The sequence below is a fragment of the Myotis myotis genome, unplaced genomic scaffold (assembly GCF_014108235.1).
Source record: "Myotis myotis isolate mMyoMyo1 unplaced genomic scaffold, mMyoMyo1.p scaffold_m19_p_9, whole genome shotgun sequence".
In the NCBI taxonomy this organism is placed as follows: Eukaryota; Metazoa; Chordata; class Mammalia; order Chiroptera; family Vespertilionidae; genus Myotis; species Myotis myotis.
The window spans coordinates 57,246,095-57,273,984 of NW_023416401.1; the positions used below are offsets into that span (position 1 = coordinate 57,246,095).

General features: G+C 54.2%; 1 protein-coding gene across 10 annotated transcripts in view; it reads left to right on the plus strand.

The window, feature by feature from the left end:
• The first annotated feature begins 2,731 nt into the window (after nt 1-2,731).
• SOGA1 (suppressor of glucose, autophagy associated 1) overlaps nt 2,732-27,890 on the plus strand; it is a 115,343-nt gene continuing 90,184 nt past the window's right edge. For 3 of the 10 annotated variants that reach the window (XR_004970085.1, XR_004970086.1, XM_036323355.1), the window contains exons 1-2: nt 2,733-3,781; nt 21,848-22,072. Coding sequence is in view for 7 of the 10 variants with exons in the window: in XM_036323355.1 (XP_036179248.1) it covers nt 3,107-3,781; nt 21,848-22,072 (900 nt within the window). In the remaining 3 variants the exon portion in view is untranslated. Of the gene's footprint in view, nt 3,782-21,847; nt 22,073-27,890 lie in introns of all 10 variants that reach the window. The other 7 variants (XR_004970084.1, XM_036323354.1, XM_036323353.1 and 4 more) reach the window with 3 other exon arrangements.

Sequence of the window (27,890 nt, forward strand, 5' to 3'; positions counted from 1 at the left end):
CATTAGCTGGGGCAGCTCCAATGCTGGGGGCTGAATTATCTGAAGGTTCACTCTCTCACATATCTGGTGGTTAGCAGGAACCAGAGCTGGAGTTGTTGGCTGGAACCTTCACGTGGCCTCTCCATGAGGCCTGGCCTTCCTCCCAACATGGTGATTGGGTTCCAAGAGTGAGTGGAGAGAGAAGAGCCGGGGAGTAGGGAAGGGAGAGGGAGGGAGAGGGAGAGGGAGAGGGAAAGGGACAGGGACAGAGAGAGGGAGAGAGAACCTGGATTGTGTTGGGCGGAGCCATATTGCCTTTTATGGCCTAGTCTTGGAAGTCACAGTGTCACTTCTGCCACTCTCTATTGGTTGAGGCAGTCACAAAGTCTGCTCAGGTTCAAGGGGAGGGAACATAGGCCCCATCACTCAAGTCGCAGAGTGTCGATGCCACGTGGTGAGGAGTAATTGGGATGAGCTATATACTGCTGCGCCTATTCTGGAAAATACAACTAGCCACAAGTCTTAACCTTTATTAGATCCCTTAACGAAGTGTTGAACACAGAGCCTGGCATAAGCGAATGCTCGTGGGCCAAGAAGCTGCAGTCTCTCTGCCTGCATGCAGCCAATTCCGGACTCCCAGCAAGTCTCACTCCTTTTGTGGTTTCCCTGGCCTAAACTAAGTCGAGTCCAGAGCACCTACCTTGGCCCCACTCAACCCCGGAATCCCTCCCCACCAAGGCCTTGCTGCTCCTCGGGCTCTCCTGGGCGGTGATGTGGATTCATGGCTCCCCTAAAGCCAAAGACCCTCAGGGCAGGAAGGACCCTCAGCTCCCTGCTCAGCCATGGATTTGTCGGCGCTCAGACAGGATTTGTGGTAGAGCTAGGACTTTGGGAAATCCAAGCCACTCTAATTTCAGGACCATGGTGCGCTAGGAGTGGCTGAGCTGGCCAGGTGTAGCATGTCCCCTGCCTGAATTCACACCACTCAACATCTCCAACCCACATTCTGCATAGGGGCAGAAACTGAAGCACAGAGTGGGTAAACAATTTCCAAGAGCGACAGAGCATCTCTCCCTCCGGGCCAGACCAGAACCACCTTACACGAAACAGGAGCCTCTGAGCCGGAAGGGTCCTGTCACCTGTTCCAGCAGACTGGACAGGCGGGGACTCTGAGGCCAGGAAGTGGGAAGGGCTCTCTGGCTACTCGGTGATGAAGCTTTTGTGGTCAGGTACCTGCATATACCCTGTGCGCCAGGAGGCCAGGAACGTACAACTGACAAGTCTACCCCTGTGTCCTTTAGGCCCTACCTGGTGCCTGTGGACAGGTGAGTGGACAGTCAGTGGGGGCAAGGGAGCTGGTGCCTTGCCAGGAGGGGGTGGGAATGCCCCTGAAGAAGTGTTTCCCCCAAACCTGCTGAGTAGCCGCTTGTATTCACCCAGAAATGTATTCACTGCCGGGGGAGGTGGGACAGAAACAAAGAAGTGGACCTGGTGCCGGCTGTGCATCTAGGGCAGGAGGAGGTGAAGAAACAGGCTTGGGGGAGGAGGAGGAGACGGAAGGAGAAAATGGATAAGTGGAGGAAAAGAGAGAAATGGAAAAAAGGGAGCCCACTGCAGCTTCCTGACCCATGGGCACCTTTGGAGGAGAGAAAGGAGGGGAGGGAGTAACAGGGGGAGGAACAAGAGGCTGCAGGAGAGTAAACACAGCCTTAAGGGGGTGCCACCCAAAGGGTGAGTGCGCGCGGGAGGACAGCCAAAAGACTTAATCTGGCTCTGCCCAGCGGAGGTTCCACCACAGGGAGTGGCAGCGGGGAGCAGGGGAGGGGAAGGGGGGTGGGGAGGTGAGACAGACGTGTGGAAAAGTCAGCAGCCTCCGAGGCAGCCCTGGAAGGGAAGAAAGGATTCCCCCAGAGCCAGGGCTCCGGGGTCGTTCGCAGTTGCTCTTGGGAGGGAAGGTGTGGGGCTCAGGGCAATCGTCTCCAGCCCGTGCCAGGCAGCACGGCGGCCAGAACCTATTCCCAAAGCATAACTATTCTGACATCTCATAACGGGTCACTTCCTTCTTAGCGGTGCGGAGCCTGAAATCGGGGTCTCGGAGGAGAGAGTGTGCCTGGGATCACTGCGGGTCGAGGCGTGCAGGGCCCGGTATGCACCCAGGGCTCCAGGTACCTACGCCTCTGACGGGGAAGCGGAGGCGGGAGGACCCAACACGTCCTAGAGATGTTATGTTTGCGTTCCACCCCGGCTCTGCCAGTGACTTTGGGCTAATCGCGAGCCTTCTGAGGCTTCAGTTTACGCATCTGTACAATGGGATGATTGGTCTTGCTTTGCACGGTTAAGGGGGCGGAGTTTGCGCACGCTCGCAGAGCGGCGAGGGGCGAGGGGCGAGGTATCGGGTGTGTCTATGGATGCTTGCTCCAGCGTCCTGAGGTCTGCCCGGCCTCTACCTGGCAGTCCCCTCTCTCGCGGCTCGCGGGACCCCTGCCGGGACCCTGGGTGCAGGGGAGCCCCCGCCGGGTGCATTCCCCAGGCCCGCAGGGAAGGGGGCGGCGGCGGAGCGACCGAGGAGAGAGCCCGGGCCGCGGCAGCCCCGGCCCGCCTGACCCTCGAGGGGGTCGCTGTTGCCTCGCAGATCCCTCCCTCGCTCGCTGCCAGCGTCCCTCCCTGCCGCTCCCGCCGCGTCCGCCTTTTGTTCGTGGAGCCGCGCGCCCCCGAGCCGAGGCGGCGGGGCGGGGAGCTGGCGGGGCTGCGCGGGGGACGGACCGCGCCGGGCGGAGCCGGGGCCCGGGCCGCAGCCGGACTCGGAGCTCGAGGGAACGATCGGCGCGCGGGCAGCCGGGGCCCGAGCGCGCTCCGGGGGCGCGGCGAGGCCGAAGGGGCGGGCACCGGGCGGAGCCGCAGCCGGAGCCGGGGCGCCTGGAGGCGAGCGGGCCGCTCTCTCCGAGCTCAGAGCGGCGGAGAACCCGTTCAGCGCGGACCGGGGCCTGAGCGCAGTCCGGGGGCTGAGGGGGGCCGAGAGGAACCGCGACCCAAGCGGCCAGAGCGGCGCCCGGACCCTCCCCTGGGGCGCGGAGGCCGGGCGGGCCCGGGCCATGCGCGCCGCTCGCTGAGGCCAAGGGAGGCCGAGATGGAGGCGCCAGTGGGGGAGCCCCCGGCCCGGGGCTGCGGCCCCCCGCCCGCGCCCGCCCCGGAGAGGAAGAAGAGCCACCGCGCGCCGTCGCCGGCTCGGCCCAAGGACGTGGCCGGCTGGTCGCTGGCCAAGGGCCGCCGCGGCCCAGGCCCGGGCGCCGCAGCTGCCTGCAGCGCCGCGTCCTCCGCGCGGCCCGACAAGAAGGGGCGCACGGTGGTGCCCGGGGCGCGGGGCTCAGGGACACGGGTCGCGGGGGTCCGTACCGGGGTCCGTGCCAAGGGCCGCCCCCGTCCGGGTACCGGGCCGCGACCGCCTCCACCGCCGCCCAGCCTCACCGACAGCAGCTCGGAGGTGTCCGACTGCGCGTCGGAGGAGGCGCGCCTGCTGGGCCTGGAGCTGGCGCTGAGCAGCGACGCCGAGTCGGCGGCCGGGGGCACGGCGGGGGCCCGCACCGGGCAGCCGCCCCAGCCCGCGCCGCCCGCGCAGCAGCCTCCGCGGCCGCCGGCCTCCCCCGACGAGCCGTCGGTGGCCGCGTCGTCGGTGGGCAGCAGCCGCCTGCCACTCAGTGCCTCCCTGGCCTTCTCCGACCTCACCGAGGAGATGCTGGACTGCGGGCCCGGCGGCTTCGTGCGAGAGCTGGAGGAGCTGCGCTCGGAGAACGACTATCTCAAGGTGGGGGCGCCGATGGGGGCGAGGGAGACCTGGGGAGCCGCCGGGTGTCACAGCCCCTTGAGGCCGAGGCACTAGCTGCCCCACTGAACGAGCTGGATAAAGGGGCCTGAACCCTCCGGGACCACCCTCACACCGCCTCCCATTTTGTTTTAAGAACCGGAGAAGGAAGTTGGATGAGGAGACTGAGAGGGCTCTGGTTTGGGAAGGGGAGGGGTAAGAAACTGCTTTGGAGGAGGACTGGATGCATTACTTGGAATGGCGGGGTGGGTAGTCAGTGAGCGGCCGGACCTCTGGCTTCCGCCGCTCACAAACCCCATTCCCAGGACAGAGGCCCGGCCTTTGGTGGGTCTCCTTTCTGGGACGGGCACTGCTGTGCGTGCTGCCAGGGAGACCTGTGGCCAGCCCGTGCCAAGCAGGGGCTGGAACACCTTTCTTTACCCAGGGCTTTCCCTGGCATAGGCCCGCCCCGCCCCGCCTGCCTTTCAGGGCGAGTCCCGTTTGAAAACATGACATCTGGGAACATCCCTTTGGCTAGAGTCCCACTTCCGCCCTGTCTAACGGTCCCACAGCCTGGGAGGGGGATGTCATGGGAGAACCGGTTCAGAGGCAGCTTTCTAGATCCCAGGATACTGCCTTCTGCCCTCTCTGGGACAGACTCTGAATACACGGGGTTCCATTGGCCCCGCATAACCTGGCCCTTGGCCTTCCCAGTTCCCAGTAAGAGGGAAGCTGCTGTTCTGAAAGGGGCGTTTCCTCTGGGCGTGTGGGGACCTGAGAGCTTCCCCAAGAGAGTGGGCTTTGCCTTCACCCTTTCCGTGGACCTGGGCAACTGCTGGGTGCAGGCCAGGCTTGGCACTGTGGCCGCTTTGGGGACAGCCCAGACCGAGTGTGTCGACCTTGGCTGGGCAGACTGGAAGCTTCATGGGCTCTCATCTGCTGCCACTGGCTGGGCACGATTTGGGAAGAGGTTGAAATGTTACCTGCTCTTGTCAGTTGATGGCCTGGCACAACACCCAGCGTGCCTCTGGCCGAGAGCCACAGAGTTAACTGCACTCTGCTGATTTATGCCTTCCTGGCAACACTTAGCTTTGCATTGTGGTTCTTCTGGCCAGATGGATTTCTCTCTCGTTAGAGTTTTTGAGGTCTTGCTCAACGATGTCTCCCCCTCCTCATTTCCCCAGGATCTGCTACCCAGAATGTGTTCAGTAAATGCCTGTAGAATAGAAGGACAGGGCCTGTCTGAATCCACCCCTGGTTAAGTCTTCCCAAAGGCCCCATTCATTCCGTGTTGACAGTCAGGGCTTCATTCAGCTCCTATAGTTTTCAGAAGCTAGTGGTGAGGAGAGGACAAGTAGGAGAGTGGGTAGAAGGAAGGAGACAAGCCAGAAGGAGGCCTGGCCCTGCCCTCTTGGTGCTCTGAGCTGCTTCCTATACTCACTGCCTGAGATGCCCTAAACTCACACCCTGCCCCCACTGTTCACCCTGGGTAGTGAAGGTGGGCCATAGAGCTTTGCTTCACCCACCCCCGTGGCCTGCTCTCCATCCCAGGAAGTCACCTGGCAGAGCTCTGAAGTCCATCTGAGCCACCCATGACAGTTATGATGAAACATCGTTTCAGAAGGCTGGGGGTTGAGTCCAAGGTCTCATAGGGGCCAGGGTCTGGCTGGGGACTTCCATTGGCTAGGCCAGGGCTAACCCTCAGTTTCTCCCATTCATTCAGAGTTTCAGGCTTTGTGTATTGAATTTGGGGTCTTTAGCTTCCTGGCTCTGTGGTCTTGGTAAGGTTACTCAATGTCTCTAGACATTAAGTTTCCTCATTGTAAAAAGACACTTTACATAGCACATCTTCCAACCATAAGGATTAACTGAGATAATGTGTGCAAACACCACTAGCGCATCTGGCATGTAGTGAGCCTCGGATGAGAGCAGTTGTCATCACTGCTAGTCTCAAGTGGTATGTGACACATTTCCATGGACGCCTTTTATGTTCTCTTGTGGATTCTGTGGGGGCAGAGTAGATCTTTCTCCCCATCTGAAGCAGACTGGGCTCTTTCTCCTGGCTCCTCATGCATTCATTCACTAACTATTTATTTAGTGCCCACTGTGTACCAGATACTGGTGCAGATCGGGGGAATGCAGCCGTGGACAAAGATGAAGAATCTGTTTTCATGGAGCTTTGGGTCTACCCGGGGACCAAGCAATAGTCATAAGTAAATCACAATGCCAATCATGACAAGGGTGGAGAGGATGCAGTGTGCCAAGAGCACATGGAGGAGGTGGAGCTGGAGATGCTCAGAGAGGCTAAGGGCTGAAGGATTCGACAAAGCCAACTGAATAGGAGAAGTAGAAAAAAGCTTGTTGATCTCAAGGCTGAATAGAAGAAGGAGTTTGGATGAGAGGCGAGCAGGGCCAGAGTGTGCATTCTCGCTGTGTACACTTGGTTGGTCCCCAAACTTCTCCAGAGCTTTGTTTAACCCAGCTGCCAACCTCACAGAGGCGAGGCGAAGATCTAGAGACTGGATGTGGACCATAAGTGTAGGAACTAATACAGGAGGTTTTGGTTTGTTCATTCTATAGATGGTAAACCATGGCCAGAGTGGGGAAGGACTTGCTCCAGGTCCCAGAGCTGGTTCTCCAGGCTGCATAAAACTCTTGACATGTTTCCTGTCCCTCTGGGCCACTTTGCTTCTAAGATGCAGGACCTGGTTACCAGGAGAAGGACTCCAGATCCCCAGCATGTCCCCTAGAGGCCCTGTACTCCCTGGCTTGAGTCCCATAGAGCCTGGTGGGGCCCTGCGCAGGCTCATCTTCCAGCTGGTGGGGGGCACTGGGAATTGTCAACTGGGGAAGGCTTCTCGGGTGATGGCAGCTCTCCTGTCACGTGAGGCCTGCTCTGGGGCCCAAGTGGGGCAAGTGTAAATGGGCAGCTCTCTCCCAACGAAACAATAGAAGGAGCTGCTACAGAGACGGGAGTAAAGTTGTTGTCACTTGAGTTGTTCAGAGAGGCTGGGTGACCTCGCATGTTCGGATGAAGACGTAGGGTGTGTGGAAAGCAGCTTGTAAACTGTACAAAATGTTGGTGGTTGTGATTACTTGAGGATTCAGGAGGAGATTCGTGTGGTGGCTACAGTTGAGCTGCCTGATCTCAGGGTCCCTTCCAGCCAAGGAAGTCTGAAGATTAACTTTTAAAGTTCTAGGATTCTAAGGTGCAGCTTCTTTTTTGCTGCAGAGCAGACACATTGATGATGTTTGACATTCAAAACCCTGGTGGTCTGAGAACTTCCAGGTCCCCATCACCACTACCTGTCACCCACCATGTAGTGAGGACATGCTAGGAACCCACGGGTGTGGGTGGACGAATCTGAGAGTTGGAGCCCAAAGACCTGGCTTTGAGACCTAACTCTGCCTTTTACTGTGTGGCCACGGGTAAGTTACTTGGCCTCTCTGAGCTACTTTTTGTTTTCATCTATATGATTAAGGTTATGGAACTTGCCTTGGCAACTACATAGGATTGTTGTGAGGAATAAGGGAGGTGTGAATAGACAAAAATAAAAAGAAAACATTTTGTAAGCAGTGAAATCTTGCATCTCTTGGGAAATTGTTAACCAATGAGTAGACAGGATGTCTGTGTTTTCATTCTTGGGGGAGCTGGGAGAAGCCTGAAGGTTGGGTCCCCTTAGCTGTAGGAGGCTAATAAATAGGGAGCTGCTCCAGGGAGGACAAAAGGTATGATCATACCCCACATGTGGGCTCTGTGAAGCCAAGCCTCTCTCCCTTCTTGGAGGAAATTTGAATGTTTGAAGTGCAGCCAATCTAGGTGTCAACCCAGAAGGGCCCAGGGGAAGCATCTAATACACCTTCAGTTCCCATTGTACAGTTGGGTAAATGGAGGCGCCAGGTCACACAGCCAGGATTCCAAACCTGATTTGTCCAACTCTGAATCCTGTCTTTCTGTGGGATGACAGTGAGCTTTTGGTTGCTAACAGTGTGTCTAGTCTGGGACACGGGTTGGTGAGAAGAATCCTGTTGTATGCCAGGCTCTAGGCTAGGACTGGTTAGGCTCTTGTCTCACAAATGCTATCAACTACTGATCCCCTCTACTGTGCCCAGCTCTGGGTTAAGTAAGCCCTTTGCTCCTCATAGCAATCCTGTGTGGAGGGTTCTGATACTAGACCCACTGGACAAATGAGGAAACCAAGAGGCTACGTAATGTGGTCAAGGTGGCACAGCTGATGTACTTGGGAGCCTCACTAGATGACCCTGCGTCGTTGCCCTTCCCCCATCGCGCTTCCATTCTCTCCCAGGCAGGAGGCAGCCTGAGTTTCACAGAGGCGGGTTCTTGCTTGGCTTTGTCAGTTACAAACTGTGTGACACTGGGTGAGACGTTTGGCCTGAGACTGTTTCTTTTTCTGTAAAATAGACCTAAGCATGCCTGCTCCAAGGTCCTGGGGAGCCTTTTCAGTGTGATGATGTAGATCTAGTGCACAGAAAATGTCAGTGCCTGCTCCAGTCCTCACCTTCCCCTTAGCTGCTTCTCCAGACATTCATTCATTCATTCATTCACTCATTCACATGTTTTCTGAGTGCCTCCTGAGTACCAGGCCAGCAAGTTGTGAAGGTCTTCTCAGCTCCTGGGAGCTGTAGGGGGAGGACTCCAGTCTGTCACTGGATTGGGGGAGGGGTGGTAATCATGGTCAGTAAACCTACTGGCTGGTCCCTGCCTGAGTCCCGGCCCTCCCTGTGGCAGCTGAGAAGTGACCTAGAAGAAGCTGGTCTGAGACCTAGGTCTGTAAGATTTTTCTGCAGTTTGTCAGTCATGGTGGGGGAGTGTGTGTGTGTAGCTCCAGCAAGATGGAAAAGGAGATGGAAAATGTGAGGCGGTTGCTGCTGGGGCCTGGGGGGACCACATCTCCCAGGGCTCCCAGCATTCCTCACAGAGGGGCGGGGCCTGTGTCCCTGGGCACACTCGCTTGCATATACAAACACACGTATTCACAGCTTGTGCCCAGAGATTCACACATCTCACATACACACCCAGTGACACGCTTACGTTGCATGCTTCCAGAAGCATAGCTCCAGACATGTTAGAGAGGAGATATGCTCAGAGAACTACACAAACCCAGGCAGATACACAGCCTCCTGTGTCATCACACCCATACATTACCAAACATACGCAACGGAGACACACCATTTAGGAAAACCTGGCTCAGAAACATACCCTCACACAAAACTTACACCCCCAAGACATGCTTGGCTGTGTCCCAGAGATGAATGAACAGCCTGGGGACACCCTCAGACAAATCGGAAGTACACATATGTATGCAGGCACACACACAAACCCACGCAGACTCATTACACACAGGTGCTAGCATCCACAGAAACCCACAGATCTGCCCATTCCAGGCCAGCAGAGACACGAGCCCACAGCCCAGTTACCTCCACTGCCTCTTCCACAAAGAGAGCAGCAGCTGCCCTTGCACAATACCCCAGAGACACACGCCGACGCGTGGCCACGTACACACAAGGGACACGAGCACAGAGCACTCAGGTGTCAGGCTTGTAGCATTTGCTAATGGAACCAGAGACCCACAAAACCAGGTGCCCAGGCACACACACACACACACACACACACACACACACACACACACACACACACACACACACACACACACACACACACTGGCTGTGACATTTCGCCCACACAGAAACACAGGAAATCCTGGTCATGTCTCCTTGGGGCTAATGTGTACAAACTACTGTTTCAGCTCTTCTATAAGGCTTCCTTCTGCAAGGCTTCTGGAAATAGGAGTATAGTGGAGGCTTGATTTTGTCACCTCCTGGGTTTGGAGGCCCTAGGAACTAGGTTGGGGCTGGGTGGTAAGGTGGATGGGGGCTGACAGGTCATCAAGTCAGGAGAAGCTACACTAAATGCCCTCCGGCCCTGCTGCCCAGCACTTGGGCCTGGGCCAGTGGGCTGAGTGAAATGGAGCAATCTTTAGGCCTGCCCACAGGAGAAACATTGCCCAGGGGCAACTCCCTTCTAATCTCAGGATTTCCTGCTTGCCCTTGTCTCCCTCCTTCTTCCCCTCTCTCTTTGCTGGGGGCTATGGAGAGCCATGTTCCTCCATCCCTAAAACATGCCTGGTTCTGCCTGGGAACCAATGAAAGAGGCCAGGATAGAGGAGATGTGGACACTCAGAGGAGCGGCCTGGAAGACTTCCTGGAAGAGGAGGCATTACAGCAGGAGAGTTAGCCTTGAGTGGCTGTTTCTGTGTCCAGCTGCTGTAACAGTGCCTGACACATCATAGGGACTTGTGTTTACTAAATATTTGTTGCAGGATTGAATGAAAGACAGTGATCAGAGTCTGCAGGTGAGCTGTAGGCAGGCTGCAGGCTTAAAGCAGGAAAGCTGAGGGAAGGGTGGCTGGGGGCAGTGGTGAGGGAGAGGCTGGAAAGCAGAGTTGGGCCCGTTGGGAAGGACATTGGATGTCGAGCTGAGCTGAGGTACTGTGAACACCTTGCTGAAAGGGGGCCATATTGACCTATAGCAAGGCTAGGAGCTGCCCTCTTTCCATGTGTCTATAGTACTGAGCACAGGCTCAGGGTGGGAGGGAAGGAAGGCTGTTTGGTCTCATGGACAAATTCCACCTTTGGGCCAGGTCTGGGGCCAAATCTGCTTTGTCACCTACTCCTGGTGCATGATCTCATGTGTAAGTCCCCTTATTAAGCTTCCGTCTTCCTGTGTGTAAAATGGGAATTCAATCCTTTTTTTTTTTTCAGGGCACTCAGGAGAATTAGTGTTCAGGTATATGGTACTTCCAGCTCCTCCCTGGGCACAGAGGAGGGGAGGGAGCCCTCTGGGTCAGGGGTAGTTCCCAGGATTCCAGGCAGGGGCTGAACCAGCAGCCAAGGTTATTACTAAAGTCATTCCCTGGTGCCCCAAAGGAAAGACCTCATCTGTGGTCACATTCTCTGCCCTCTGGTGCCAGAGGAACTTGGAGCTGGGATGGGGGAAGAGCCAGAGACACTGGGGTGTTCTGGGCCAGACTGACCCTGGCCTTCACCGGAGACCCACGGGTCTGCATTCTTAGCAGATAGTGCTGGCCTTTCTGAGGAGTGGCAGTGAGTCAGAGGAGGTGGAAGCAGCAGGCCAGCCCTTCCCGAGTGTCCACAGTGGTTACGAGCATTGGTTTGAATCCTGGCTCAGTCTTTTCCTCTGTGAGCTTCCCCTTTATGAGCCTCAGTCTCCTCCTCTGTAAAGTGGAGATGCTGGTAGCACTTACCCTACAGTGTTGCTGTGGAGATAGAATGAGAAAACACATATATACAAGGATTTGCTGGAGCAGCTTGTAATAAGGACTCAACAGCTCTCTGCCCTCATCACTCATTAGCAGGCTTGGTTCTGATTGCCTGTGGCCCCTGGATCCTTGATGGCAGTGTGTGTCTGGCTCTGGGTTGTGGGTCTGGGGATGGAGCAGGGGCCCGGGAGGTATGTGCGGAGCTGAATTGCATTATGTGCCTCCCCAAATACATCTCTCCCTCGTGTCTCCCTTTTCCCTCCCATCCCAGTCTTCTCGGAACAGCTGAGGCCAGTGCTGCAATGGAATACTGTAACCCAGAATACTCCTTTGCTAATGGAGGGTCGCCTTGGGGTGGGTGGGCGGGGGAGGCCCTTGTTCTAAGACCGAGGTGAATAATCTCCCATTGCCTGGGCCACAGAGAGAAGCTCGGCTCCAGTGGAAAACCAGTTTGGGGCCCCATAGTCAGGCTGGACCAGCTGAACATCTTTTCCCTGGTTTTGCCCAGATCCTCTTGGGATCTTCTGGGCCAACTGCATCAAGCCTCTCCCCTCTGCACCTCTCCTTGGCCCTGCCCAAGTGCCTGAGCAGCCTGTGTGGTCCTGCCTCCCTCAGCCTCACCCTGCTCCACCCAAGCTCCCAGTGCTCCATGCACCCCAGGTCTCTGTTCCTGGCACTTGCTAGGTCGCTCACCCTTCCCTTGGTTTCCTCCTCCACCAGTGTGCATTCAGCTCCAGGCCAGGCTCCTCTGTCAGACACCTAGGAGCTTCCTGTGGGCTCCTTTGGGGCATTTATCTCAACTGTAATTGGGTTACTAATTGGGTAATTACAGGTTTCATGTCAGTCCCTCCCCCCCGGCTGTTCTGCACTAGGGCAGAGACCTTAACAGAGTGGGACTTAGTCCCTTCCTTTTACATAGGTATCAACTGAGGCCCAGAGAGGTCCAGGGGATTGCCAGGGCTCACGCAGCCTGCAAGAGGCCAGAGGCAGAAGGACTGGGGTCTCCGTGCTCTTTCCAGTGTGCCAAGCAGAGGGAATGGCAGGAGCAAAGGCTCAGTGGTGTGATGTGCGAGGGTGTGCTGGCTTCTCAGGCTGTGGGGCCTAGGACCACTCCCTTGACCTTCCGTGTCTTTCCCTCCCCAAAGACCTCTGAGCCCTGTCCTCTCCCTGCTCAGAGATTTGGCTGCAGCCCAGAGGCCGTTTAGGGGATGTTTTAAAAACATCCAGATCTAAATGCTGCCTTCCTTCCTGTCCACACAGAAAGGACAGGAGGAACATGGGCAGGCATCTCGGCTGTGAGCATCCCCCCAACCCCAGGCAGCGGGGACTGCAGATGTCTCCCTGCTCTTTATGGCAAGCCTGGAATGGGGCATTGACAAGCCAGGCGTGACCTTGGTGGGCACCAGTCTCTGGGCCTCCCCCCCCCCGCCCCAGCACACCCATAAACGTACCACAACCCACCCACACACCCACGCACACTCGCTTGAACAGCTTCCCACCAGAGGGAGTGTCTGCAGTGTCCATCACAGAGCTGTGCCAGATCTGGGGGCTCTCTCCTGACTGGCTGTGGAGACTTTGTCTTCCTGAGCCTCCATTTGTTTATCTGTAAAATGGGCATAAAATAATAGCACCCCCTCAAAAGGCCTGTTGTTGAGCACAAGATTATGAACCTCCATTTAGAGGTTAGCCCGTTGTCTGGCACAGGGTAAGCCCGTGCAAAAATATCAACTATAATTATTGTCACTATTGTTCCGTCATCGAGACTATGTGGTCTAGTTTATCAGTACTCAAACTGGACTTATTGTGTGACCTTGGGCAACATAGTTGACCCTTCTGACCTCGGTTCTTCATCCGTCCGTTGGAGCCGGCTGGAATACGAGATAACGTGTGCTGCCTTTCACGTGGCTGGCAGAGGGGGAGCACTCAGGGAGCAACTTGCTCGATACTTACTGATGTTGGAGATGCAAGTCTAGGACCCTTATCTTCCCTTGTAACCCTCTAGGTCACTGGGACCAGGCAGCCTCTGTGCCAGCTGGAGTAGGGGTGTTGTGTGGCACAGCAAGGCCTGGCTGGCGTCCTGGCCCTCCTCAGGACCTTTGACTCTTGACTCCCCCATAACTAGAGCCCAGCTTCTACCCAAGGAAGCGAAGCTGGATTGAGCTCTGGGCTGGGAGACAGGAGCCCAGAGTCCCTTCCTGCTCAACTGTGGACCGTCTGGGAGACGATGGGATTATCCCAGTCCCTTTCTAGGCCTCGGTGTCTCTGTCTGTGAAAGGACAGAGTCTTTGGGTCCCCCTGGCCCTGCCGCTTTGTCCAGAGTCCTTGCTTTTGAGTTGGGAGGAAGTGGAGCTTGCAGAGCCTTCTGCCCTCCTTGGGGTCCAAGTGTGATGATCTCATCTGGAGCCTTGACAGGCCCTGGGGGATGGGCAGAAGGGACAGCAGATGGATGCCCTGCCTCTCGGGGGGCTGGCATGCTGCCCCTGTGGCCCCTGCTGGCCCACCCTGTAAGTCAGCCCTTCTGGGCTGGGCTGAGTGGCCCCGTCCAGAGCCAGGGTGGCAGATGGGCAGGCAGTCTGGGCTTTGGCCCGAGGGAGGGACTGTGGTGGCCAGGGCAGTGTGGGAGAAGGAGGGCCAGGCAGAGGCTCCTGTTCCTCCATGGAGTGGTTGCTGTTCCACAGAGCAAAGGTTCTGGATCCTTCATTCTGCTCTGTCATTCTCTCTGGATCTATTTGCCCAGTCAGGCCCCTAGAACCTAGGGAGGGTACATTGGGTAAGGTTTGGAATCTGGCAGGGGTGCAGCCTGGGAGTTGGTGGGCTGGGATTTGAGGCCCACCACTGGGGTCTGAAGCCTCCATGGACATTAACTTTACAGAATCAGAGAATTTAATTAGACACAGTAGTGCTAACCAGAAGTGGTGTTCTGGAGGGAAGTGGACCTAGATGGTAATCTTCCCCTCCTAGGGCCCGTTATTCATTCAGAAGCTATTTCTTGAGCTGTTCCTATGTGTGCCAGGCACTGTGCTAATCTCTGCCCTCCTGAGACTCACACCTTATAAGCAAACAGACCAATAAGTAAAATAATTAGTATCACAAATAAGCCTGTGATACAGTTCATGAAAGAAACACAGTTTTGAGATGGACACAATGGGCCTAGAGAGGTCTTTGAAGGGGTGGTATGGAGGGGGAGCAGGGCAGGGAATCAGGGAGAGGGAATGGCAGGAGCAAAGGCTCAGAGGTGGGACAGGCCAGGCGTCTTCTGGAGAAGCTCCAGGTGGCTGGAATGTAACCAACAAGAGGAGGAGTCGGGGGAGAGAAAGATGGGGAGGTGGGCAGAGGCTTTTGTTGGCTTTCAGTTTAGGTAATTTACATATTGCATAATGAGTTTTGACAAATGCATACAGTTGTGTAACAACCACCACAATCAAGATATAGAACAGTTCCATTGCCCCCTAAAATTCCCCTGTACCCCTTTGTAATCACTTCCCCCACTTCCCCCAGCCTCTGACAACCACTGATCTATGGTTTTGCCTTTTCTAGAATGTCATATAAATGGAATCATACAGTATGCATCCTACTGCGCCTGATCACTTCACATGATGAACTTGAGCTTCATCCATGTTGTTGCAGTATCAGCAGTTCATTCTTTTTTTATTGCTGAGTAGTATTCCATTATGTAGATGTACCACAGTTTATCCATTCATCAGGTGAGGGACATTTGGGCTGTTTCCATATTTGGGTGATCATTGGAGGGTTTTAAACAGGAGAGTAATGTGGTTTAAAAAAAAAATCCCTCCACTGTGTGGAGAGCAAGTTAGTGGGGTGCAAACTGGCCGTCATGGAGATTAAGTCCATTGATTCGGTGATGAACCTGGCCTACCATAGATATTCACTAATTGTTCATACCGAAGAGCTGTGCCCTGGGGCAGCTGGGAGGTTTCTTGTTGGAGGTGGCATTTGAGGTGGAGGGTGAAGAGGTGGGAGACTGGTAGAGAGTGGACGGAGGCTGAGGTGGGAGACTGGTAGAGAGTGGACGGAGGCCGAGGTGGGAGACTGGTAGAGAGTGGACGGAGGCTGAGGTGGGAGACTGGTAGAGAGTGGACGGAGGCCGAGGTGGGAGACTGGTAGAGAGTGGACGGAGGCTGAGGTGGGAGACTGGTAGAGAGTGGACGGAGGCCGAGGCAGTGCAGTGTCCCCTGGGAGCTACGTAGGCTGAAATGTCTGTTCCTGGAGCCTTGAATACCAGGGTTTCTAGAATGTGATCTGCAGGGCCCTTACCAGAGTTCCCTGGGGGAGCTAGGTGAACAGTAACTCCCATGGCCCACCCTTAGCTGTATGGGGGCTGATTCCAGGATAGGAGGTAGCCAGGGGACTTCTATTCTGGAACAGCCCCTCCCTGGTGGCCGGTAAGAGATGACTCTTGTGCCTTCAGGAACCTCCTCTCCCCTCAGGGTCAGCTGGGAGTTGTTTCAGGGGTTCAAACAGGGACCCCCTGTTTAGTCACTTTCCTCTCCAGTCCCACAGGTCAGGAGACTCACCATCCACTCCTACAGACCAGTTCCATCAGGCCGGTGCCTCTGGGCTCACTCGCAAGTGTTCCAGTGGGCCCCAAATCGAAGCCTCGCCCTTCTGCCCTCGTTGTACAAAGATGAATCATCTTACATGGATCTAAGTTTCCCACAGAAGCACTCTTTCCTGGCACATCGAAAATATGGCTTGCGAGCGGAGCTCTGCTTCTCCAGCTTGATGCCTGATGGTGGAGGCCAGGGCTGGGGTCGGGACCCAGACCCCACAGACCAGGCGGCTCTGGAGAGAACAGAGGCCGCATCTGATTTCATGCCTTAAGCTCTCTGCTGAGAATAATTCTCAGAATAATGTTTTAAAAATACTTAAAGCAAAAAGGAAGCCAAATACAGCTATCAAAGTATATTTTTTAAATTATGCTATAGTAATATGTGTGTTTGTTTACTCATAAGATCTGGTGACAAGTCAACTTACTACTGTGATTTTAACGCCCTGATGCGTGTAAACAATATTTTGACATCTTTGCAGCAACTGCTTTGTGATATGAAAATACCGGTGGTTTCTCTTGGTGGCAAAGCCACAGGTACTGCTAATATAGCTGTGGCTTGTCCAGAATAGAAGGATATGGTCATTTTTAGTTAGAGGTTAGTGAAAATAAAGATGTGATTTGTTTTTTCCCCTTCCCATCCAAGTTCGTGGACTTCCTGAATTCTGGTGAAAACAAAAGAGCCTGCAGTTCGCGTTCTGAGTCCTGCTTGGAGGTCCCTGTGCGTGACCTCGGGCATGGCCCACTTTCCCTGTGTTTCTCCCCATTCTTCGTCTCTAGAACAGGGATGGTGATTCCTGTCCTCCCTGTCCACGGGGTTTCTGTGAGGACCCAGGAGATGATTCAGATGGAATGTCTCTATAAACTGTGAGGCCCTGTGCAAGCTCTCGCTATTATTAGCAGTAGTGTGAGCTCATGTTTGGCCCTACAGCCCAGCGTGTATCAAGAGACTCTTCCTGGCGAATTCCCCCAGGATACCTGGGAACCAAGCCATTGCAGGGAACCGGTCTGCTTTGGAGAGGCTGCTTCCTGCAGGCTGACTTCATAGATCACCGGGGTCGGGGGAGGATTTGGGAGGATGGACAGAGATGCACTTTGTGGACAGGGAGTGGGTGGGTGAGCAGGAGGTCCCCTGGGTAGACAGACCCTGCCCTACCCTCTCCTGGGGTGTTATGGGGGTCTGAGCCCAGCCCAGGCTCTCCCTGACTCTGCAGCTGGCTGGGGGCTGGGATCAGGAGGGCCTACCACCCTGGGCTGTGCAGAGAGACTGGGCAGGGCAGAAGCCATACTCATATCATACTCATACTTTCATTCATTCATCCACTCGGACACAGTGTTGTGTGCGTGTCCTGTACCACATGCTGAGTAATGCTGGGGACCAGACGCAAGTCAGACCTGGCACCTGCCCTTCCCCCAAACCTTGACTTGAAAACAGGCACATGCAACTTAAATCTGTTAGCACAAGAGACAAATAGAGTTCAGAGTGTGGGAGTTGAATCAGATTAGGGGAGGGGATGTTCTGGAAGGATGACATTTTTAGGAGTTAGCCTGGCAAAGGCCATTCTAGCAGAGGGAACGCCCGAGCACACCTGGGTGAAGAACACAGTTAAGATGCCCCAGCCCAAGGCCACAGGCCTGTTTGGATCCCGCTGCACCACTCCCTTGCCTGAGCAGCTCTGGGAAACTCTGAGCCTCAGTCTCCTCATCTGCAAAATAGGGACATTTTCAGTACCTACTTCACAGAGTTGGTGGGAGGATTGTGCACATCCTGTGCTTGGGCTGGGGCCTCATAGTTAGTGAGCTTCCCGATGGGTGGTAGCTGTTTTTATTTTTCAATTGCAGTTCACATTTAATATTGTTTTACATTCGTTTCAGGTGTACAACATAGTGGCTAGACAGTTATATAACCTACGAAGTGATCCTTCCGATATTTCATGTATCCACCCGGCACCTATGTGGTTGTTACAATATTATGGACTATATCCCCATTGTTGTGTCTTACATCCCAGTGACTGTTTTGTAACTACCAATATGTACTTCTGAATCCCTTCACCTTTTTCACCCAGCCCCTTACCCCACTCTCCTCTGGCAGCTATCAGTTTGTTCTCTGCATTTGAGCTGTTTCTGTTGTATTTGTTCATTTATTTTGTTATATAGAGTCCACATGTAAGTGACATCACAGGGTACCTGTCTTTCTCTGATTTCTTTCACTCAGCATAATAGCTGGTAGCTATTTTTAATTGTGGCATATCTGGGCGGGGTGGGTGCAAGGTCAGGGGCAAACCAGGAGTGGCGGGGGGGACCAGGGGCAGCATGGGTTCCAGGGGAAAGGGCATGGACCTAATGCAGAAGCCAGTGGGAACTAGTGGAAGGTAGAGAAAGCCATCTGCTTTTTTTCAAACTTTGCCCAATAAATAGGTATCACATCTGTAATCAGAGCAAAATAAGCATTTTCTATAAAGGGAAGAGCTGACTCCCCTGGCATCAGTGTGGGTGCCTCATTCCTATCCCTCATCCTCCCTCCTCCACTCCCTATTCTCAGTCCTGGTTAAAAGAAAGGTCAGCTGAAAGGAGTGGCCAGATGGGATGGGTGTGGAGGGCTGGCAGGCTGTGCTTGGTCTGGGCAACGTTCCCCAGCTTCTGTAGGCTGGCGTTTCTGATGGGGGAGGACCGGGGGCCTCCAGGCTCAGAGGTCAGCACTGCTGGACAGCATGGCCTTTTCCTGTCTGTGGTGGAGGAAGATGTTTGGGGTTTCCCCATCCATGTTGGAGGACTCAGACAACCTTGTTGGGTGGCCACTAGGCCTGTTGAGTTCCACAGAGTTTGGCCCCTCCTTCCCCTTTTCCACACAATTGGGGGATCTAGGAGCTGGGGAGGCTCAGCAAGGCCACTGACCTGTCTTTGAAGAAGTTAGAAAGCTTGGGTCCCCACCACCCCCATCCCACCCAATCCCTTAACTGGATCAGCCAGTCACTGGAGAGCTTTCCAGGGACAGGGATCAGACTGCAGGACCCAAGAGCCCCAGGAGATTCGGAGGCTCAGTGAGGTCTTAGAACCTCTGGAATAAAGCAGGATCCTGTTCTCCTGGGTCTCCTCCCCTTGTCCCAGCCCCTCCCTCAGGCCCCAAAAGCTCAGCCTCTGCCTAAATCTTGCATTCACCAGCTTCTGCTGCCCACGCCCCAGCAGACCCAGCCTCTGCAGCCACAAGCCAGTCTTTGTGGACTTGCCCTCTCACATGGGCCGTGCCAGGACGGGCTGACGGCATTCTGCCTGCAGCTGGGAAAAGCCCCCAGGGGCTTGGGCCCCCCTTGGCCACCATGGAGAGAGAGAGCTGGCATGAATGCAACATCCTGCATTTTCAGAAATTGACTGTGGTGAAGAGACAGCTGCTCACATGAGAAAGATCATTCATTCATTCATTCACTTAGTCAATAGATTCTTACTGAGACCCTGCTCTGTGTCAGGCCCTGGGCTAGGGACTTGTGGTGCTGAGACACATGACTCTTGCCCTTTTAGGGAAAAAGACCGAAAGAAAACTCCCTGCATTAGAGTCCCTTATGGGCCCCATCCCTGGAGTTTCAGATTCAGTAAGCCTCTGTTGGGACATGAGAATTTCTGAAAAGTGCCCCAGTGCTGCTAATGCTGTTGTTGGTCCAGGGAGAAACTATGAGTGATTTGTATTTTGTGTATTTTCAAAACTGTCTCTGATCACTGTTTACTTTTATAAATAGAAAAGTCAGTTATTTAAAACTCAAAAGAATAAATGGTCCCCCAGAATGACTGCAGTGCTCTGGCTAAGGTCCTCTGTTGAGGGATGTCGCCTCCCATGATCTATATGTCATATATTCATTAATGTAGCCCAGCATCATGAGCTTGCCTGTCCTCTGTACTTCCCCTTGGCACATTCCCAGCTTTGGGTCTGTTCAGACCCCCACAACCTCCCCATCACCAGGTCCTGTCAGTGTGACTGCAGAGAGAAGAAGTGAGATGCTAGTAAATAGCAGGATGAGGATTTGAACACAGGACCAGCTGGAGGCTGGTTTAGCTTGGATTTTGCCGGCCGGCCTGCAGATTTTGCCGACTGAGTACTGTTGCTTTTATGCTTCTTTAATCTGTCAGCTGAAATGGCATGTGGACCCCTCACTTCCTCATTTCTTTAACTGGTGTGATCATTGACGGTCCCGCTTCCTCCTTTCCACTTTTAGTTTTGTCCACTTGGCTTGGTGGTGGGGTGGTGAGTCTGTGTGTGCATGGGGTGGGGGAGGGGATCCTGGTGAGGTGACTATTCCTCTGCAGCTGGTGCTGCTCAACCCGCCCAGAGGAGAGGGGCTGTGGTGGCAAGTGAGGATTGACCCTCACTTGATAGTGGGAACAGGACCACGCTGTTAGGGTTGGGAGAAGCACATACCTGCCCCCTCTGCCTTCTCCAGAGTTGAGAACCATTTGAGAAAGAGTCCCATGAGTCAAACAGACGGATGTGAAAACCTCAGTGAGCTTTCTTCCTAAGAGCTGCCTCTGAATTAAATCCACCCTCCCAGTCTCAGGGGCACTGGACAGCCTAGGCCATTCCCTCGGAGGGAGCCACCCATTCTCTTTGGGGAGAGGGAGGCTCAGGGGGCTGGTGAACCTTGTTCTCTAGACTGGCCCCCTTCCAGGGCCTGCAGAGCTGTGTTTTCCTTCTCGGCCACGCCCTCCCATCAGCACCGTCCTTTCTCTGGCTCCTCAGGGATGCCTTTGGCCGATCATTCATCCTCCATGACTCAGTTTCTCTTCTTAGTGTACAGTCTTATTTAATCCATTCGATCACTAAGAGCAGATATTATTCCATTTGTGACTCAGTTTTCACTTTTGTTATTAGACATAATAATCATCCATTTATTCTGCTAGGTCTTCCCACTCATCCCCTTACACTTTGTTTCACATTGGTATGTCTTTTTGTGGTTGTTCACCTACCTAGACATGTATTCATTCGTTCAGGTAATATTTGTTGGGAGTCTGCAAGATGTTAGGCCCTGTGCTGGCTGTGGAGGATACATCAGGGAGTGAGGAGACCCTCCAGACCAGCGGTTCTCAACCTGTGGGTCGTGACCCCTTTGGGGGTTGAACAACCCTTTCACAGGGGTCGCCTAAGACCATAGGAAAACACATATATAATTACATATTGTTTTTGTGAGTAATCACTATGCTTTAATTATGTTCAATTTGTAACAATGAAAATACATCCTGCATATCAGATATTTACATTACGATTCATAACAGTAGCAAAATTACAGTTATGAAGTAGCAACGAAAATAATTTTATGGTTGGGGGTCACCACAACATGAGGAACTGTATTAAAGGGTCGTGGCATTAGGAAGGTTGAGAACCACTGCTCCAGACACTTACAGTGTCTCTGGGAGACAAACTGTTCAATAAAGAATTGCAGATGTGCTCATGGTGACAAAGGGGAAGTGAGGCACATCTGGGAGCTGCTGACAGAGGTGGGCAGGAGCTGCCCTGAGGAAGTGAGGTCACCCATTCATTTAAAACCCAAACCCAAATCTTTACTCAGCCCTTCAAGTTCCTGCATGGCTGATCCCTGTCTGTTTCTCCAGCTTCAACTTCCCCTGTCGCTACTCTGGCCTCCTTGAACTCTTTACAGCCTCTGGGCCTTTGCACACACTGTTCCCGCTGCCTAGAGTAATCTCTCCCTGGCTGTCTCTTTGCATGGCTGTTCCTTTTTGCTTCAGCTCAGATATTCCTGTTTCAGAGATGGCCTTGTCAGGGCTGCATTCCTTGTGAAGGCTCTGAAGGAGAGAGACCCTTCCTCTTTCCAGCTTCTGAGGCTGCCTGCATTCTTTGTTAATGGCCATTCCTCCATCTTCAAAGCATATCACTCCACCCTCTGCTTCCATGGTCACTTTGCCTTCTCCCACTTTGCTCCCCTTGCCTCCCTCTTATAGGGACCCTTGTGATTACCTTGAGCCACCCAGATAACCCAGGAACATCTCCCAATCTTTAACTTTATCACATTTGCAAGATCCCTTTTGCCATGTAAGGTAACATATGAATAGGTTTTGGAAATTAGGACATGGAAATTTTTGGAGGGGGCATTATTCAGTGTACCATATCCAGGCCCCCTGAGGTGCCTAGGACCAAGTTGGGTGTGGCCTGTACTCGTGCACAGGGCCCAGTGACCGTATCACCCCTTCTCCCTGTAGGATGAGATTGAGGAGCTGCGAGCAGAGATGCTGGAGATGCGGGACGTCTACATGGAGGAGGACGTGTACCAGCTACAGGAACTGCGCCAGCAGCTGGACCAGGCCAGCAAGACCTGCCGCATCCTGCAGTACCGGCTGCGCAAGGCCGAGCGCCGCAGTCTCCGCGCTGCTCAGACTGGCCAGGTGGACGGCGAGCTCATCCGAGGTCTGGAGCAGGACGTGAAGGTAAGCCCAGGGCCTTCCCCAAGCCTCATAGGTGCCCTTGTTGGGGGTGGGACTATGCGCCTGAGCAGGACCCAGGTCAGACTGCAGCTCACTCCTTGTGTGTCCTTGGGCAAGTTGCATCACTTCTCTGGGCCTCAACTTTCTCATCTGTAAAGTGGGGATTCCTGGTGAACTGATAGGCCATTGACCAGGGATATCCCATGGTGATATAATATGAATCCTCCTAACAGCAGCTACGAGTACTGTTTGAATAGCAACCACACAACCTGATGGTGGGCTCCAACTTGTCGGTGCACAGTTCCATGGTGCACAGTTTCTTTATTGTACTAATTAATGGAAAGTAGTGAAGGCCTGGAGTTGGATCAGGCTGGTTTAAATCTTGACTCTCATATGCCCTAATTCTGTGATGTTGAGCAAGTCACCTGAGTTTCAGTTTCCTCATCTGAAAGACGGGTGTAACGGCAGCCCCTGCCTCATAGGGATCTGTGAGGGTTAGTGAAAGAACGTGGGTGAAAAGTCACTATAAGCACCCCCAGATGTTAGCTGTTATTATTATCCTCATTTTCCTGATGAGGAAAGTGCGGCTCAGAGAAAGGAAGTACCTGTCCATGGTCATGTGACCCTCAGTGTGTATGTGGCAGTGCTCCTGCTCTTCAGTCTCCTATACCTCTGCCTAACCTCCTCCCTCCGCCTCGGTGAGCAGGAGTAGGATGGGATGGAGGCTGGCAGCTGGGGCCTCCAGAGGAGAGGGCCACCCTGCCTGTGTGAGCCCTGGTCAGGGGCTGAGAACTTGGTGGAGGGAGGACTAGGCTCCCTGCTCTCAGAACTCAGCCCAGTGTGACCAGGGGGATGTAGGAACTGGGAGAGGGGTACCTGGGAAGTCTTCCTGCAGGGGTGGCATCTGAGCTGAGGCCTGAGGGAGAGGGGGCATGAATCAGGAGGTGAAGGAGGAATGCTGGAGAAAGGGGTCCCTGGAAGGGCAGGGGAGGTGACCAATGACTGCCAGCCCCATGCAGGCTTCTGCAGCTGTTGTCTTATGTGCACAGAGAGATGATGGTAAGGAAACTGATCTCAGGAAAGTTATGTCTCTGAGTCCAGAGTGCACCTCTACCTGAGAGGGCAGCTCTGGGACAAATGGTGACCCAAATGTTCAAGTGCCAGGCACTGGATTGGGAGCGTGTGGGGTGAGGAGGAGCCCAGGAAACTCAGAGGAAGCTGAGTTTGGACCCAGGTAGTTGATTTCAGGCCGAGACGGAAAGTCAGCCTTAGAGAGATGAGGAAGGGTAGAGGATCTCGGGCCAGGAGCAGGCTAGCTGGGTTGCCAGGGCCTCTGTGGGAGGAGCTGAGAGCAGCCCGAGTGAGCACACACCACAGTGGTGAGAGGGGGGCCTCTGCAATCTGGGCCGAGGGGAGGGGAGCAGCCCCTTCTGTTGGGATTTGAACTAGCCAATCAGCATTAGCCTTGCCCCCTTCCCTCCCTCCGCTCCCAGCCCCTGCAGCTGGAGCTCTGAGCTCATCGGAACAGGCCTGGGCTGGATGCCTGTGGCCACCTCACTTCGCCCCATGTGCTGGGGACGTTGTGGGGTGTTTTTAAGGTCCTCAAATCCTGACTTCCCTTGTGTCTCCTGGGAAAGCTGATGGACCCAGGTGGGAAGGGTCCGGGGCTGCCTAGGAAGGTATCCAGGGGGACTCTGTGACTTGCTCTGCCATCTCTTTGGCCAGTGCCCTAACTGGCCCCCACCTCTTGGGTCTTGGGGCTTCCATTTCCGCTTCTGTTAAATGTAGGGCTTAGATCAACCGAATCTTCAGGGCTTTTGCAGCTCCAGTGCTTTTATTGAACAGGTAGGTTATTGGTGAGGATGTCATGAATGAAACCCCAGGCCTTGGTTGCCCCTTCTTCTCTCCCACACCCACACCCACACCCATACCCACACCCAGCTCTTCATCCCCTGCCAAGCTCTCTCACTCTCTGCTGGTCTTCACAGCTGACAGGACCCACAGAATCTTAGTGGGAACATTGCCTGGCATGAGGAGGTCAGGGTCAGGCGCCAGAGACCTGTTCCGCCTGTTGTTTGCTTGTGTGGCCTTGGGAAAGCTTTTTCACATCTCTGAGCCTCAGTTTCCCCATGTGGAAAATGGAGATAAAACCGGTCCCTATTTGTAGAGGTTTTTGTGAGGATAAAATGAAATAACTCAAGTGAAGAGAATGCTATGCACAAAGGTTGGCTCTGGATACTCAGCAAATTGAGCAAATGTTGGTTGTGGTGTTCGGGAGAATTTTAAGGCTTGAATGCATAGGACAAGTGGCTGGGGCAAGCGTGGGGAAGAAAAGGCCAGAATTTCAACCCCCCTGGCTGGACAGGAATCACCTGGAAGGCTTGCTCACAATGCAGATTCTCGGGGCCCACCCTCAGAGCCTGGGAAGCCCATGCAGAGTGTCAGGTTTCTAAATCCGAGGTCTAAATTTCCACCTGGAGGGACTCCTGTGGGAGGCCCAAGACCCACCAGTATAATGTTTCCTTTCTTAGCAACAGATGTTGCTGGAGAAGAAGTTCTGGCTTTGGTTTTAATTTCCTTGATGGACCCGGGCAGCTGCCTCAGTTTTTTCATGTGCAAAATGGGGGTGACATTCCCATCCTCCCAGGGCTCCTGGGAGAATTTAGTCACACAGAGCCCTGCAGGGGACTTACTTAGTGAGAGTTCCCATCCTCCCTGAGGATTCAGAATGACCAAGACACCCTGAGGCCCATGAGCTGAGGGCAGATGGGCCAGTCATCGAGCCAGCCAGCAAGCAGGGCTGCTGTGGCCTGGAGGCTGCTGGTTGTGTTTGGCAGGAGCCAGGTCCCAGTGCTGTAAACAGTGACCTCATGACTGAGGGCATTTGTTTGTGCTTTGGGAATTTGCCCTGGTTTCCGGAAGCTGCAGCTGCTTCGCCTCCACAGTATCTCAGCCCCCTACCATGGGAGGAGTCAGGAGGATCAGGAGCCGATCAAATGAGACTGGCAGGTGGGGTCCTAAGAGGACCTGACAGTGTGAGCCCGCTGTCGGGCTTACTGTTGGTATTCTCATTGTTGTCATTAGTAAAATGTGTCATCCAGCTCCAGGCCAACAGCAGGGTCAGGATAAGAGTAAGACCCCAGAGTTGACTCATCTCATTTAACATTGTGGTCTGTAGCTTCCTAGCTGTGTGACCTTGGACAAGGGACCTTTCCTTTCTGAGCCTCAGAGTAGGAATAGTAAAGCCCTTCCGAAAGGGATGACAGGCCCATGATGGGTGCTCAGGAAGTGACAGCTGATTTTATAATCACCTGTGAGAGCCGAGGGGGCCCAGGACCACTGAGACCCCAGAGGGGAGGGGACAGGCATAGGCCACCAGGCTCCTGCCCTTCAGGCCGGGGTGCTCTTTGCTCCCCTAGGCTGTCATTGGGGCTCTGGGATCTGAGATTTAAGGGCTCCTGTGTCCACATTGGAACTCTGTAAGCTGCCTGGGATTGGGCTTTTCAACATAGCATCCCTCAAGGGGTGCGGAGGGGAGCACAGTTGGAAGGGGATCCCGTGAGGAATAGAGCAGAATACAACTGGGGACTCATGGAAAGGACAAATCTATAGAGTCACTCAGGAACCCAAGAGGATCCAGGAATCCACATGGATCGTGACTTCTTGATGAAGAGCCGGTCACCTCCTCAGGTTGAGGCCATGGTGGGGACAGAACAGACCACCAGATGGAGAGGAGCTGGTCCAGGTAGGAGCGTAGCTGGAGAGGAGCCCTGGTCCACAACCAGGGACAGAGCCCTCCCTGAACAGTGGGTGGGGTGGGTGGGTGGGGGAGTATCCCCAGCCAAGCTAGGGCAGGTGCAGCTCCCAGATTTCAGTTGTTCACTCCTTCATCTTCCTCCATCTTTGCTTGCTTGGTGTAGCCTTGGATTTGTTTGGTTATCCAATAAAGATTTATTAGGCATTTAGTGTGTGCCAGACCCTGTGCCACTGCTGGGGCACAGAGATGTTAAGGAGCTCAGGCGTGGTCTGGGGCCTTGACCTTTGTCCCACCACTCCTGCCCCCAGGCCTCAGCAGGATGAATGAATGAGTGAGTGAATGAATGAAGTCGTAATTAGGACAGGAGTTCACTCGATGCCCTAACAGTCCAAAACTGGGGCCCATAGCCAGGAGCCTGGGGCTGAACATTTCCAGCAAAAACCCTGCCATCAGACTTAAAAGGGAGGCTGTGGAGTATAGGGCCTAATCAGATAAAATCAGTGTACCAGGGTATAGCGGTAATTTTGACAATGTATTGAAAATTCTATTTTTTGAGCACCTACTGTGTTCCAGCCACCAGCCCAAGTACGATATCATTTATTTCTCACAATAGCTGTCATGACTAGACTAAATCAACCCCCTTTTACTGATAACCAAGCTGAGACTTTGAATGGTTAACTAACTTGTCCTGAGTCACACACTCAGTGAGTGCTGGGATCAGGCTAGATTAGAATCTAGCACAGTCCTGGTTCTGATAGTGAGGGATTGCTCACTCCACTCTGTGGATGAAGAAAGCTTGGTGGCCTAGAAAGGCTGTGGAGGGTTCTCATGGGCCAGCTTCTGGCTGTCTTTGGAGATCTTCAGGGACAGAGAGAGGCAGTGGGCACCGGAGGGAGGGGAAGACCGTGCTGAATTTCCTTTCTGGCCGTTGTTTTTCCTGGCCTGCTTTGCACACTGCCAAGGGGTCTGTGCCGAGCTGGGCCTGGGCCCAGGCCGAGGGCAGAGCCAGGGAGGGCCCTCTTCCCTTCCGGCAGGGAGGAGGTGCCATGGTCATTTCTGAGCCTGGCAGGCATGGGAGCTGGGCTATCCACCTCACTCTTGCTGGCAAAGACATTGTACCCCTTGTGGAGGCCTGGCCATGCTGGCCCCTCAACCAAATGCCAGGGGCTCCCCCGAGCTCAGCCCACAATAGCTTTATGTGACCCTGAGCAGGTCACTTGCATGCTAAGCCTCAGATTCCTTGTCAGTAAAATGGGCCCGAATTGGGGTGAAGATGAATGAAGCTGGCAAGCAGTAGGTATTCAACCAGTGGTAGTGCCCAGCCCACTCAGGGCTGGTTGTAGTTTATGAACTCAAAAGGGCCCTCCTCATTCCCAGAGGTCCCCTTTCCTGGCCTCTCACCCCCGGCCAGCAGGGGACAGGTCAGAGGGTGTCCTCGAGGAAATGGGCGCTGTTGCTGCAGAGTCCTGGAGCCAGGATTGGAGTTTGCAGCTCTGGTAACTCCTTTCTGCAGGGATGACTTGGACACCTGCCCAGGCCTTGTCATTTGAGGCATGTTCTATATCCCAGATGATTGGGAATAAGTCCTGGGGGTCACAGAGTGACCTCCACGGAGCCCTGCCCGTTTCTGGGCTTGTTTCTCGAAGCAGCAGCCACTATTCACCCCGCGCCCACTGTGGAGGCAGCGGGCCAAGCCTTTGTGCAATAGCTGATCTAGTCCTCCTGTTGGGCCTGTGAGGTTGGTCTATTATTGTTGTACCCAGCTTGTATTTAAGAAGACTGAGGCACAGAGTGGGGAAATGATTCCCCAGGATGACATGTTGGTCCCTGGCAGAGATGGGATGTAAATGGCTCTGGGGCTGCCCATCTTGCTCTGAGTTTCCTTTTTCTTTAAAATGAATTTCTGGTGCCAGCCACAGGCTCTTGTGAGAATGGCAAGAGGGTGGCTAGGAGAGACTTTTGGAAGCATTAGGAGCCCTGGGTAAACGAAAAAGTATTCCTAAGAACAGGAAGGGTCTTTAGAGCTTTCTGGGGGCTGAACTGTGACATGGACATAAGGAACAT